This window comes from Artibeus jamaicensis, unplaced genomic scaffold (assembly GCF_021234435.1).
Source record: "Artibeus jamaicensis isolate MK-2021 breed Jamaican fruit bat unplaced genomic scaffold, CSHL_Jam_final contig_2170, whole genome shotgun sequence".
Lineage (NCBI taxonomy): Eukaryota > Metazoa > Chordata > Mammalia > Chiroptera > Phyllostomidae > Artibeus > Artibeus jamaicensis.
In genome coordinates, this window is record NW_026521445.1 from 5268527 (window position 1) to 5283859 (window position 15333).

The following is a 15333-nucleotide window of genomic DNA, read 5'->3' on the forward strand; positions in this document are numbered from 1 at the left end:
AGCCACCCCAGCCAGGCTGAGCCCCCGCGGGCTCATCTGTCAGCACCCGGATGGAAGATCTGTCCTGGGGTGGACGCCTGTTTACCAGGCTCACAGGGGCCAAGCTGTAATGCCAATTTACTGACCCAGAGTGAGAAGCAACACCTCTAAGGTCACTCCAGCCTCATAGTTTCATACAAGGATCCTTCTTCTCTCTGGGTCAGGCACATAGAAAACCAACTTACTCGGAGAGTTGCTGAGTGAGGAAGAAATTGGGGCATTGGCCAGGGGACACCAACCTAACAGTGTTCAGCTCTAAGAGAAGGTGCTGGCCCCACTGCAGGGGTGCTCCGCCGCTGGACGGGACAAAACGAACCTCCAGACAATGCTCCTCCCCGTCACTGCTTCGGCGGGAACTGCCAGGGCTCGCCTTTTGGCTGTTTCCCCGCCTCGTCCTGACCAAACCATCACCTGTCCTGGTTGGCAGAATCTTCAACAAAGAAGGGTTCACCATGGGTGGCTTTCACTGGAGGCCTTCATGAATTAGTCTCCAGGGCAGCTGTCATCAGCCAGGTGCTGACCGAGACCCTCACCTGTGGTCCACTCTGCATTGTCAGAATTGTCTGCTCTCAGTAATGGGCTCTTTCCATCTGTCGTAGGATTAGAAGTTTCCAAAGAGCTTGCACAACCATGGGGCACCCGGTCCTCTCGAGCACCCTGTGGGGTTCTTTGGGCAAACACTGGGATTCTTATTTCACAGGGGCACCGAGACCCAGATGTGGTGGTTTTTCCAAGGTCACAGAACCAGTGAATCTGGGGTTAAGACTAAAACTCAGATCTTCGACCCCAAGTGAGTACTGAGGACACCTGCTCTTAACGGGCAACAGAAAGGACCTTTGCCGGACCGAATGCGTCATCTATACATAACAAATACTTAGGCAGTGTCAATGATTAGCTGTGTACTGTTCTAGGCACTAGGACACCATGGCAACCAATTTAAATAAGGTTCCTACTTCCACAGAACACACATCCAATCATGAGAGACAAGCAGGGCAAATTTCAGATGGCGATGAGCCACGGGTGGAGGTGGCATAGGCGCTAGCTGGCTGTTTCCGTGTGAGTGACCAGGGAAACTCCTCTTAAGAAGAGACATTTAGAGTGAGATGACAACAGTCATACAATGATGAAGAGAAAGAGCACTGCTACTGGAAGGGACAACTAATAAGAAAGGGCAGAGGTCAGAGGGCAAAGGGAAGGTGGCATGAGACAAATCCGGGAGGCGGGTGCTCTGTTAGGGAGGATCGGTCTGGTTTTATTCAGAGCCCAGTGGAAAGCCACCGCACTTCTACAGCAATGTGCTGCTGTTCAAAGAAGCCACAGCATTCCCGAGAAGGCTTTCTAGCCCAGAATCCCAAGGCTCAGTCAGTCAGTCCATTATTGCTAGTGCACCGTGACGTGAATATTTTATGAATATACAACATTTCCATACCTGGTAGAGGGTATCTGAAGAACTCGGAACACAAATTATCTTGTGGGAAAAAGAAAGGTTTGTCCCATCTGAAAACCCATGTTTCTAAGTGGCAGGTTTATAGCTTAACATTCACAAGTCAGTCAAGCTTCCAGAAGCCCGGCAAGGCTCCCAGGAGCGTCCCTGGGAAGGGCTCAGTCCAGGACCGCTGGGAGGAAGGGCCAGACCCCACGCCACACTCGCCTGGCAGCAGCACCTCCCCCAGACCCCTCCTGCCCCCCACAAGGGCAGCCCAACCAGAGCTGAAACCCACAGCTGCCCCATAGCAACAGGATGCTCAAAGCCATCACCAGGCAGGAAGCAAAGATGGAGAATCAGGAAAAGAGTGACTAGGACGGGATGGGAGATGTGCACCTTCTAAACAGAAATTCACTGCATAAAAACACTCTCCTCCACGGCCTCTTGTCAGCACTGCCGACGCCAGGAATGAAAAACAGCCCTGTCTTTCTAAAGTCCAGTTTGGCAGTAAGCAGCCAAAGCCTTGACCTAGGAAAGTGCCCTCAGCAAATCATCACCACGGATGAGTTCAAAAAGGCTTTTATGCACCCACGTGCACTGAAGCATTATTCAACAGGGCGAAATTTTAAACAGTGATTAGCAACAGAGAATCAGTTCACTAAATAGCAGTGAAGCCATAGGAAGGAACACCACAGAATCACTAAAAAACAGAATCTAAAAGAACATTTCATCATGGAGGGAAAAATTCAGAATATATGAAGCTTTGAAAACAGGTAGTAAGGGAAAAGGGCAGTAAACGAATCCTTGTAATACGGACGAGAAACAAAAGGTAAATGGGAAAGGGGTGGCACCTGAGGGCACTTCCACAGTCTATTTTCCACTCTCTTCACTGCCTGCGTGTGCTTGCTGGTGAGCACGTGACCGCCATTAAAAACTCGTTTGGGCAACAGTGGGGCACCAGGAGGGAGCAGAGAAAAATGACCACAAAAGTGAGCAAGGTCCTCCTTGGCAAAGACGTTTGGACTTGCACCTGTCAAAACAGCTACTGAGTCTCCTGCCCGCCTGGGTGGAGCGGCTCCGGATGTCCTGTCTAACCCCCAGGAGTCCACATTTGCAATTCCTAGATTCGCGGGGCAGTCGACAACCAGCTGCTGTCACTGCACCTGTGAGACTGGACTGGTGTCCTTCTCCAAGGCCTCATCCCTGCTGTCCCCGTGCACCACACACACTCGCTGCCCCCTGAGGCAGAGAGGCCAGCGGCTCTCATTTTCACGCATTTCACACGGGAAGCCCACACCAGGCCTCCCCAGCAGCAGTCACTGGGACAGCTCCCTGCACACAGTGACACCCCAGAACCGAATGGGGGGGGCAGTGAAGGCAGAGGGAGGAACCAGGGCCTGGAAATCAACACACGGGCTCGCTCCTAAGCCGGGCCACCAACCAGCTGTGACCACTGGCCTTCTCTGAGCCTGCATTTCCTATTCTATAAAATGAGAGTTTTGGATGACCTGTGAGGTCTACATTGGCCCTAAAATTCCTGACTACATAATCTCCCCAATGTCTCGCCTCCGAAGAAATACCTGGACCACAGGGAGAAGATGGCCCAAAGTGCCTGGAAACCAGTGGGTCTTCCCAAACAGTTTCTGTTTTACAGTAACTCTCACTGTACGAGTCTGGACCCGCAAAACAATCCAGGTGCCTCCTCCACGGGCCCGTTGGGGATGTCACTCTGCATAAAAGCTTCTCAAAGTACTCACTTGGTCCCGGAAATGCACCCCTCACATTTGCTCTACACTCATTCTGAGTTCTCATACAGGGGGTCCAATCATGCCAGTTTGGCCAGGACTGAGAGGTCCCCCCAGATGAGACTTGCTCTGCCAAACCCAAGACAGTCCGTGGCAAACCAGGTCAGTTGGCTTCTCTTTCACCACATCTCTGCTTGCTGCTCCCAAAACACCCCCTACACTTCCCCTCAACACAAAATGCAGCACAGCTTTCTGACCTGTCCAGGCGTTGCTGCTCAGATCGACCCCCCCCCAGACCACCCACACTGGCACCTGGGGCGCCGCCAGGACACCTCTGTCCTCAGGAAGAGTGCCTTCATTTACCACATCCCAGTGGGTGCTTTTAGACTGGCAGTGTTTTTTGTAATCCATAAAAGAAAAAAAACACGCACAAAGAAATTTTTGTAAGCAACAAAAACCATATAAAACAACTTACCTCACATGCTTCTGAAGGCCAAGTACATTTTCGTAGTGAAGTTGTAAGTATCCAAAAATATCCAAAAAGGAGGTCTCAATTCACACAAATCAGATAGTGCAGTGGACAAGAACTGTTAACAGACCCGCACTGGTCATTTTCCCTTGTGGACATGGGCCTAAGTTCAGGCATTAACCACATGGGACTCTTGGCTGGGGAGAATGGCTGAGACCCTGCGGATACGGACAGGACATGGGCTGTCAGAGAGGCAAGTCCACCTCCGAAGACCAGGAGGGGCCACGGTCACAGATTCTGGAGACCTATGGGTCCGAGCGGTTCTGTCTGCCTGTCTACCAGGCTGCAGAGTAACTTGTCACAGAACAAGGTCCTCTCATCCTCGCATGTGCCCTAGCTTTGGGGACATCACAGAGATCCCGGAAGTGGGGAGAGCACCAACCAAAATAAAGATAAAGAAAAAACACAGAAAGAAGTCAGAGGGGAGAAAAACATCTAACCTTTGCAGGAACAAAGGTGAAAACGACACCAACATTTTCCTCTGAAGGCACTCCAACAAGAAGAGAGGAGAGCAAAATATTTATAGTGTTTAGAGAAAAAAAATCCCAACCTAGAATTCTGTATCCAGTGAAATTATCCTTCAAAAGTGAATAAGAAATACTTCCTCACACAAAAATGGTGGAATTTGTTTCCAGTAGACGTACCTTGCAACAAATGATTTTTAAAAGGTCTTAAAAGAGAAGGAAAAAAAATATTTTTGAATCAACAAAAAAATAGTGAACAGCAAAGAAGGAATAAGTAAAGGTAAAATTAAAATGTTTCTTATTCTTCATTGACCTAATCAATAACAGTCTGCTCAAAATAAAAGCAACAATGTACTGATGATTATTTAAATGAGACGAATGTCACTAATCATAAAAGTGACAGGAGAGGAATTCAGGATCTTTTGCTGCAAGGAGGAATCAGGAATATATTATTAACAGGTACTGCACTACCACGAAGTGGTACAGTGCCATCTGAGAGCAGACTCGGGTTAGTACGGTATGGCAAATTCTAGAGCAACCTGAAAAATAAGCACAGGATAAGATGCTGCACAGTATACGTCAGTAGGGAATTGCAAACTAAAACAATGACATACTCCTATGCACCTATTAGAATGGCCCAAATCCAAAATACGGACACCACCAAACGTTGGAAAGGCTGTGAAGCAACAGGAACTCATTCATTGCTGATGGAAATGCAAAATGGTAGAGCCGCTTCAGGAAAACAGACGGCAGTTTCATACAAAAATAAATACACTCTCACCTACAGTCCAGAAATTGCCCTCCGTGGTATTTACTCAAAGGATTTGACAACTTACGTCCACACAAAAGCCTAAATGCAAATGCGTGTGGCATCATGATTCATACTGGCAAAACCCAGAATCAATTAGGATGCCCTTCAGTGGGTGACTGAAGAAATAAACTGTGGTGCACCCGGACCATGGAATATTATTCGGCACCAAAAAGAAATGACCTATAAAGCCAATAAAAGACACAGATAACCCTGGCAGGTGTAGCTCAGTTGGCTGGAGCTTGGTCCCATAATGGAGAGGCTGTGGGTTCATTCCCAGTCCGGGTCCATAGGAAGGTAACCAATCAATGCTTTTCTCTCATATTGATGTTTCTCTCTCTCCCTTCCCCGCCCTCCAAAAGCAATGAAAAAACGTCCTCAGATGAGGATTAAAAAAAAAGGACATGGATAAACTTTAAATGCATATCACTAAATGAAGGAAGTCAATCTGAAAAAGCTACATACTGTATGACTCCAACTCTGTGATGTTCCAGAAAAGGTAAAACTACAGAGATGGTAAAAAAGGTCAGAGATGAGCAAGGGTTGGGAGAGGAAGGGACGAGGAGACAAAGCTGAGGCTTGTCTGCGGCTGCGAATCCGTTCTGTGCATTCTAACGGTAGACACACATCATCACACACCCTGTGTCAAACGGACCGCACAACACGAAGGGTGAACCCTGACGTGAACGGTGGACGTCGGGTGACAAGGACGGTTAGCGCAGGTCCACCAGCCGTAATGAATGCACTGACCGGTGGAGGGTGTAGATGGTGGGAGAAGGTGTGTGTGTGTGTGTGTGTGTGTGTGTGTGTGTGTGTGTGTGTGTGTAGGGGGGACGTATGGGAAATCTCTGTACCTTCCTCTGGACATTGTTGTAAACATAAAACTGCTCAAAAATAAAGTCTGTTTTTTAAAAATGGCTTTATAAAAGGGCATCCGAACGTATCTTTGAGGACAGGGGGAGAGAAGGTGATAGGATTTCAGATACAAACGGGGGCTTCTAGGATTCTGGTTCATTCTTAATGCGAAGGGCAGACGCACAGAAGAATCTTTGACGACTTTCCCAACTCACGGGACGGAGCGCCCCTCATGCTGACCTTGGAAGGAATATTTGTTGAGGCAACAGCTTCTCCTTACTGCTCAAGCCTCATTTTGAGTTGTGTTTTCTGTTCCTCAGAGTTACAATCACCCCAACTGATACAGACTCTTAGCTGGAATGCAGTACAACTAACTGGGGGTCGATTTAGCACGAGCCACCTTAGGAACTATCCTGTTTTGTCCAACCCAATCACTAAAACCTTAGAATATTAATTATTCCGAGAACAAAGATTTGTTCAGAAAGAAGAGACCCGCATCGAAACAGCTCAGTGCTTTTCCAGAGTGAGAAGGCAACTTCCTTAGAAACACTCCAATGAAGCTTGCGTGACACCGAGAATAGTCAGCGTTTGGTTAGGTTTCTTGCATCTCCAAACCACCAGACAGACAAGGAGTCGCAGAGAAGGAGCCCAGGGTGGACCCTTGCCCTCAGCAGGGATCAGCTTAATCTGGCCGGAAGATCACACATTTCCCATTGGAGCGCAAGCTGAGGTCAGACCACAGGCTGAATTCGTTACCATGGGGAGTTCTTGAAAGGAGAGCAAACAAGGAAATGAGATTTAGTTCAGCTCAGGCGTGGCTGCTGCTCGTTTGGCCAGAGGGAGAAAGAAAGCACAGTGGTTTCCCCACAGACAAGTCCTGTACTGGAGATGGAGCCCTACCTGCTGAGGAACCAACACCCACCCCACCTGCCCGCAGGTATGAAGAAATGGGCAGGCGAGAGAAAGGGGCCAGGAGAGGGACCTGCGCTTGCACACACCGTTTACCGTGTCTACGAGAGGCAGACCCAGCTAAGCGTGGTCGGGTCCCATTAGGAAAAGGGACTGACCATCCTTGGTTCCCAGACACCAAAGCGTGGTCCTCCCCCAACCAGCCACCCCACACAGGTGCCATCTTGGCCACAAGAGGAACAGGTTAAAAAGGAAAAGGTTTGCTCAAGGCAACTGCACCCCCATGTACCCCAGGCCAGCTTCACTCTGAAGCTAATTCTTGACGCTGGTTGTATGGACAGAGACTCCCCGTTACCTAAGGTCCAACAAGAGACGGTTCGCAGGAGCGGGGCGCTGCCGTAGAGGGCGTGCATGTACATGAGGTGCACCATCAGCTCGGCCAGGCACCAGCAGCAGAAGAGGCGGCCCAGCCCCCGGGCAAGGACGGAAATGCTGATCTTCAGTGAGCAAGGCTCCTGCTGCTGCATCTACGGTGGAAACACAGCAAGTCACCAGACTGCACCTTTGTGATCTTTCAAATCATCGCCGACGCAACGGTTTTAATAAACTGTCCACAAATACAATCGCTGTACCTACTGAAAGAAGGTTGGCTTAGTTTGCCTTGGGAGCATTCTGTGTTCATGGGTAGAAACATCACACCCGAGCCTGCGACTCTGTCCCTGAGTAGGAGTGCGGTGCGATGACAAGCCAGCCTGGTGCCAGGAGCCAAGACGGGTTCCGTGGGCCTTCACGCCAGAAACAACGCGGCACACACCCAGGACTCTGGGGTCTCTTTGTTTTCAGTGGCCCCTGCCTGTCTTCGTCCATCACCCACACACATCTGAGGCTGGTGAAAGATGGGCCAAGTCAAGAAGGGGCACAGGACAGGGAAGGGAGGGAGAATGAGAGACGGAGCCTGAGACCAAGAGAAAAATCAGGTGTGGCTATGCCACCTGGACTGAAGTCGTTTTTGAAACAAGGCGGAGTGAACAAGGACAGTATGTGGCACAAGTCTCTGGCTTAGCAGGTGGCACAGCACCACAGTTAAGAACATGGACCTTGGAGCCAAACAAAATCGAGCTCAGATTCTAGCACAAATCACACAGCTGTGTGATCCTGAGCAAGTCACTCGCCCTCTCTGAGGCTTGGTTCCCAACCACGTAAAATGACCAAGAAGTGTTGTGATGACTAAATATACAGAACAAAGTACTGAGCACAGCCCCTGGTGCATGAAAAGCACTGGGTAACTGGTAGGTAATGTCTGATAACTATGTGCCCTGCATTGCACATTCTTCACCTTAACCTTCCTCCCGGGGGCATCCCAGACTGCCAGGCACAGGGCAGAATCGGGAGACGGCTCAGAGCCAGACATCGAGGCGGCAGGGGGATCTTTCGACCGTTCATAGATACAGGCAAAAGGCTCAGCATACACTCAATGCCCATGGACAGTGCAGACCAGAAAAATCAAAAGTTCTGCCCAGGCAGCCTGGTTCTGTGGTCCCACCTCACTGCTGGCTGTTTAGGGTGCACAACACAGAAATTCTGAAATGCATAAGCATGATGGAAAACCTGAAGTGAATTCAATTCAGCCTTACACCGCTAAACAAACAAGAACAAGAGGGACTGCGGGAGCTTCCTCATCTGAGACGACGACACTCCGTCAGACCGGAGGCCACCTCGGACTGCAGAGCCCGGGCGTGCTCACGAGGGATGGGCTGCACCGGAAGCGCCAGCTGGCAGAGGCAACGGCTCGATTCCGCATTTCACAGTGAGGGTTCCAGACACCATATCAGCAAGGCCTGTGCCTGGGGAGCTTTAAGCTTTTAAGCTTCCACCGTCCCCTAACATCAAGGCGTGGGGAGCCCGTGCAGCCAGGAGGAGGGGCCAGCACTGCCCCTAGAGTCCACGGCAGACCCGCTCGCCAGGGGATTCACTGCTGTTCCACTTTGACACTCATCCCACCACTTTCTCCAACTGCTCTCTCACAGCAGGAGGCCAGACCGAGAAAGTCTGTCGGGCTCATGGCATTAGGATGATCTGCCCTTTGCCACCTGCTTAGTCAGTTACACCAGGGGCAGCTCCATGATTTCATTTTGATGTAAATTGGTCAAACTGACAGGAACTCTCTTTTTCCTTTAGCGTGTTCCACGGCCACACCAACCTGCATCGTCAGGAAACTGCAACTGCTGTGCAGGTTCGCCAGGCTGGTCACGACAGGGGAGGTGCAGGCTGGGAGGGTTGGCCGGGAAGGAGGGCCGGGCACGCCGGGGATACGGACCACCGCTAGCTGCAGTCGCAGCTGCCCCTGCAGGCATGACCCCATGCAGACTCCTTTGCAGGCATAAGCCAAGGGTGGTTTCCACTGGAGTCTGACCTCAAGTGGGCAGTGCTCTGCCAGGCCCTGCCAAGTCGACAACAAGCTGATGGACGGCGGAATCCTCGGTGCTGAGAAACCGGCCTGCCCGACATTCGTGCCTGTGTTACTTAGTTGAGGGGGAAAGGGATCAACCCAAGAGCCCACCAGTGGGAGGCTGGTTCAGTGCAGGACTCCCACCCCAGGGAGCAGAGATTACGGAGCCGTGGAAACTATTTGTGTTCAGTGAGTCTACATAGTGAAAGGCTGGACAGATGCCCCCCAGGTTTGCAACGGCAGTGGTCTTCTTTGGAAGGTAAGATTGTTAGGTTGCTTTTAACAATTGATTCTTTGTGATCGGGCAGAAAAGTAATGCAGTATTGTGAAGACTGTGGCCCTGTCCACTAGGAGGTGTTGTAGTCCATCTCTTCACCCTTCTCCTGAAGCACGCCCACTGTCAGGTCTCCAGGGGGGCCCAGCGTCCCCTAGGAGCAGGTACCCCTGCCTCTCTCTCACGCTAGCCCCATCCTTACTTCTCCTGACCTTCCCACCTCCCTCGTAGCTTCTCTTAGCTATGCACAGAGTTAGTTCCTCCCTGTTAATCACCAGCCCTTTGCAGCTCTGTAAAGCAAATTCGTTTTGACCTAATGACCATCAGCAAATGAGGACATGAGTACGAACTCAGAGTCCACGGTGCAGGCTGGAAGAGTTCCCACCAAGGCAGCGGCAAGGCTAAGACACAAAGAGGCCAAAACCATTCCAGACCAACAGTCGGGCCTTTCTCGGAGCCGGACTCTGGGAGGGAAGCAAGTCCCCCAGATAATGCTTTTGGCCCCCCAAAAGCAGTGTTGACAGAAGACAATCCTTGCACAACAGAATGTCCCATTTCTAAGTAAGCAACTCTGCATGTGGCCTGTGGGCTCCTGAGCAGAAGCCGCCCCCAAGCTCAGGTCCGCTGAAGACCAGACCCGCACCGGGGGCTGCAGCCATCACTGGGTGTGCAGCACACCCACCTGGGTGTGCAGGGAGCAGAGAAGTTGAGTGGGAGGGAAGCCCCACCAGGCAATCAGGGAATTTACCTCTATTCAGTCACTGCCCAGCTCTGGGCCATCACAGTTCCGGGTCAGTTCAGAGGCCCTCCTTTCCCTACCCAAACAGTATGCAGTCCAAAATGTCATAAACACCTATGATTAAGAAGAAACACGCCCTGGCTGGTGTGGCTCAGTGGATTGAGCACTGGCCTGTGAACCAAAGGGTCTCCGGTTCAATTCCCAGTCAAGACACATGCCCGCATTGCAGGCCAGGTCCCCAGTAGGTGGCACTCAAGAGGCAACCACACATTGATGTTTCTCTTCCTCCCTTTCTCCCTCCTTTCCCCTCCCTAAAAGTAAATAAATAAATTCTTTTTGAAAAACATTGTTAAAAAAGAAGACACGTGACATGCACTGGGGCTGGCTGGCCTCCCAGTAACAACTCACCTGCCCTCCTCAGGGCGAAGCTCCCCACGGGTTTCAGGAAGCAAAGCTGTGTCACCACTGGCCCAGAGGGGGCCTCTCTCCACAGAGCCCCCTTCTGGTCCTGGCTGCCTCCTCACGCAGGGAACAGAAGTGTCTACTCCTTAACTGCACCAGCACATACAGCAGAAGGGAACCAATCCAATTTTTCCTTCTATTTGCTTTTATCTAAGGAATGGTTACTGGTCTTCATCTTTACAGGAGTCGGATCATTATTACAGTCTATGTATATCTTCAGTCCAGTGTGCTCCCTCTTATTTAAGAGATTCAGCACTGGTGCCTCGCTGATCCAGCAGGAAGAAAAGACACGCAGGCACAGTTCGCCCGCCGAGCAGGTCTGTGTGCAAAGCAGTTCATTCGAGATACTTCCACCCTCGGGGAATGCCACCCTTGAGACCACTGGAAACTGCCATCAGCGGGAATGTAAGGCTCCACTAAAAAATGCACATTAACTCCTCTGCAAAGTGCATTTTAAAACAGATTATATTTTAAAACCTCATTTCATGCAAATTGCATAAAAAGAAATATCAAAGGCTTTTAGAGATGTTCTGATGATTAAAGATGACAGTTTCCAAAGTGGAAAGGTTCTTTTCCTACAGGCGGTAATAATACAAGTGTTTAAAGGCGCCAAACAAAAACCCTCCCAGAGCCAGCTGTTCAACTCCGCCTCCTCTGCTCCAACCCCTGCGTGTGGGTACAAGGCGTCGGTGGAGGGGTTCGGTCCAGCCAGGGGTCACAGGCCACACCCAACCAGCCACTCCCTAATCGGACCCTCGCCGGTCCTCCCGTCACCCAGACCCAGGCGGGCGGTGTACAGTGGTCTCCGCCAGAGCATCAGGGGCGGGGCCTGCAGTGGGGGTTGCTGCCCCAGGGCTGGGACCTGGTCTGGCCAGCTTGAGCCCCAGACGCACATGTCCACAAGCCTGACCACACCTTCCTCTGACTCCTGGGCGCTCACCAAGCTGGGCGCGTGACAAGGCTCACGTCTTTACTCCTTCCACCCCTCTCTGCGTTCTATGAGCCTCCCTCTGCCTCTTTATTACTCTCTGTAAAGAGGTATTAACAACAGTATCTCTCTCTCAGGGCTGTTGTGAGGAAGAAATGAGTTGGAACATGCAAAACCTGGCTCAGAACAAGTGCTCAGTTAGTATTATTTATTACAACTTCTATTATCCTAGACAGATGTTGCAAGCCGAGCCCACCGCACACCCTTCGAGGCTAGTCCGGGATGCTGCCTGCCTATCGGATCTGGCCAGTCCTGGCCCCTCGGGGCAGGGGCGGGGGCGGGGGCGGAGCCCTCCCCTGGGCCCGCAGCAACCCCCCGGGTCTCTCTTCCAGAGATGGAGCCAGCACACTGGCCTCTTCTGAGGCCAGGATGGCCACTGTCCAGAATCCCCTGCTGCTGCACCCACTGACCACACTGGACACCAGGGTCTCAGCTCTGGCCTAAACTTGCCCCAGAATTGCCTCACTCTCATTTGGCTAACGACAGCAGCATTAACAGTAATGGTTAACACTTCCTACTGTTTATGAGTCATATTGTATCACCTGTACAAACTCGTTTAATCCTTACAACAACCCTGTGAGGGATAAGGAAACTGAGTCACACATAAAGTAAGTCACCAAACACTCTCAAGCCACAGCAGAGCGGGAGTCAACTCTACCGCAGGGCTGTCTTCCAGTCCCTGCTCTCAACCAAGTGCAAGTCCCCAGGCTCAGCGCTGGCTCTTCTCCTGGGGGCAGGAGCTCAGCCTCAGCCAGGACAAGCCCCGTGGTCTGACCCCCCTCAGGCTCGCCACTCCCCTGCCCCCCCGCAGCCCCCCACTGGACAATTCGACCTGTTCAGAGTAAGATGCGGGAGGCCCAGGCTCCACACTAGCAAATAAACAGCATGTGTTGCCTTTCCTAGCCCCAGCCCCTGTCCTCGGCCCTAGCTCAGTATCTCAATTCCACAGAACCATGGAAGAAAAATGCACGGAGCCCACGGCTCTGACACTGCAAATGCCACCAGAGGTGACCCCCAAGTGCAGGCTCTGAGGCCTTCCAACAGGCAAAGTTTACCTGTTCACGACTTACGTGTGCAAACTCCACATGCCTTACATTACAGAGGACCCCTCTTCTACACTCCCCTCACCTTGCGTGTGTAAATTTACGTGCTAAAAAAACTGGATGAAAGATTCCTTCTCCCAGAGGTGTGCCTACACGGTTATCTTGAGTTTGCAGGTTGCCAGCTGGCCACCGCTTTCCTTCCTGGGTTGGTTTCCACGTGAGGCTCTGCTGCCCCCTGGTGGCACAGCCTCATTCTCCTGCTCTCACTACTTCGAGCACTGACCTGAGGGTCTAAGAACTCGAATTTGAGAATCACAAGTCCTTCTGTCTGAAGTCGTTTATTCACTCACTCGAGCACTTGTTCAGAGCAAACCTGGCTTACAAGCCCTCCCAGTTAGCTTTCTTCCTCCCTGTCCCACCTTTTTCTTCTTGGTCTCCCTTGGGAAAGAGTCCTTCCACCACTAGATTTGATTCCTCATATAACTGCTCCCCTTTCCACACACTTTTCCCTTTGGAGGTGGACGTGCCCCAGAGGCACCTCTGGCAACTGCAGGGACCTCCGGGCTGTTCTTTCATTTGCCCTGCAGCTTATGAAATATTTTGTCTTTTCTAGACCAACTTTTCCATGATCTTCCTAGACCACAGAGAAAGGTTTCAATGTGTGTTTCCGAGGCCCCTGCTTTCAGAAACTGCTGCCAATGTGAAAGGGGCAGAAAAGAGGGAGACAAGGGACAAACAGCACCCAGGCTGCACACCAGAGTCCCTGCGGCAGGACACCAGCCCTTCTCTCCACCAGACTGAAACTCTAGAGAATGGTGCCCTTGGCAGGGTCTAGGTGGGCAGTGAGCTCAAAGCCTGGCTCCTGGAAGGGACACAGGACCCTGCCATGGGCCTCCAGGGTTCCTGCTATACCCTGCAGGGCATAGTTTCAGAGAAGGAAACGAGAAAGAAGAATGAGGAGTTGCTTGATAACAGTGCACATCCCAGGGGCCAAAGCTCCTCACTGGGTCGGAGGCAGCGAGGAACACGACCTGCTTCCTCTTAATGGATTTGGCCCATTTTTCTCTGAGAATTACTGTCTTCGGAGTGTTTTGTTGTGGGGGGGGTGGGATGTGGATGTGTAGTCCAAAGTTACTGGCTGAAATGTTGGGAAGAATTCAAAACTCACAATGGGGAGGAAATCATAAAAGAGACAGCCTGGAGCACCCGAACCCACCCTACACTGTGCCCACCAAATCCCACCCTGCACCCCAAATCTTCTGAGGAGCCCAGGGCAGTGGTTCCCAACCTCGGGATGCATCGGCGCCCCGAGTGTCTGACTCAGCAGGCCCGGGCTGGGCCTGGGCACCTGCGTTCCTGCAAGTTCCCCGGTGACCCAGATACCACTGGTCCAGGGACCACACTCTGAGAACCAGGGTTAGAAGACCAGCTGCCACCACTAACCACCTCTGTCTTCCACACAGTCATTGTAAACACAACATTCACACAGACGTAAAATTACTTCAGGACAAAGAATGACTGATCCTGTGTACCCCAAACCGAGGTACGCAAGACCAAATGTTAACATGAATCTGCCTAGAATACCAATTTCACTTAAGGATTTGCAGAGGGGAAAAAGTTAAGTAACTGGAAAATTTAAAACATGACATTACTACTACAGTGCAGAAGTGCACTTCTGAGTACAATGCATCAATGACTGGAAGTTTTAAGACATAATTAAGGGATTTCTAAGAGCCCTAGGACTTTTCCGGAGGGCACGTTTCATGCTGTTCTCCAAAAAGGTGCAACACTGGCTCTGCACGTTAAACCACACTCTGGGCCTGTGTGCACATGTGTGGAGGCTTGCACACGTGTGTGTGGTGTGCACACATCTGTGTGCACAGAGGTGCTGCAGGTGCCGGTGCACACTGCATGTGCACACCCATAGTTCTCCTCACCTCCATCAGGACCTTTTTGTTTGGGGGGTGGGGGGTAGCCAGGTCCCTGAGAAACGCTGTTTGGGGTATTTTCAATTACTAACACGGGAGGTGAATTAATTTCATAAGCATGTTCCATGAGGCTAGCTGTGGAGTGAGAAAAATGTATAAGTAAGAGGAAAAGTGAGGTGGGAGTGCTGGAGGTAGCTTGACCAGAGCTTCAGACAAGGCTGCTCGCTGGAGAAAGCAGGCAGGGTCCTGGACCGCACCGCCTCCCAGACCCGAAATCGCTGTTGCCTTCCGGCTCTCTTCCACCTCCCACGTAAGTAGCCCTGAACAGGTCCCAGGCTACAGAAGTTTGTAAAAATAAAAATAAATACTATTTGCCAACCAACAGCTTAGACAGTTTCTCTTCCTACTTTTCAAGCAACACCACGCGATGATGCCAGGACTGCCCTGCAGGGTTCCCCACGAGCTCCTTGCTGCGCCCACTTACTAATCCTGGTGGCCACAGTCCACCGTGAATCAGGGTTGGGACAAGTTGACCTTAATTTTGAAGTCTTTTTTAAATCACAGAAGGCTTTGTTCCTCCTGAAGTACTTATTATGTTAAAAGAATCAAGACAACAATATGTGTTTTAAATCTGTGGGCACCCCTGAATAAAAGCACTGGGGGGAATGTGTCAAA

At 51.1% G+C, this 15333-nt stretch overlaps 1 protein-coding gene across 5 annotated transcripts in view; it reads right to left on the reverse strand.

Moving 5' to 3' along the window:
• HHAT (hedgehog acyltransferase) overlaps nucleotides 1–15333 on the reverse strand; it is a 246746-nt gene that overhangs the window by 189692 nt on the left and 41721 nt on the right. For all 5 annotated transcript variants that reach the window (XR_008390351.1, XM_037136997.2, XM_053658765.1 and 2 more), the window contains one exon: nucleotides 7131–7302. Coding sequence is in view for 4 of the 5 variants with exons in the window: in XM_037136997.2 (XP_036992892.2) it covers nucleotides 7131–7302 (172 nt within the window). In the remaining variant the exon portion in view is untranslated. The remainder of the gene's footprint in view (nucleotides 1–7130; nucleotides 7303–15333) is intronic.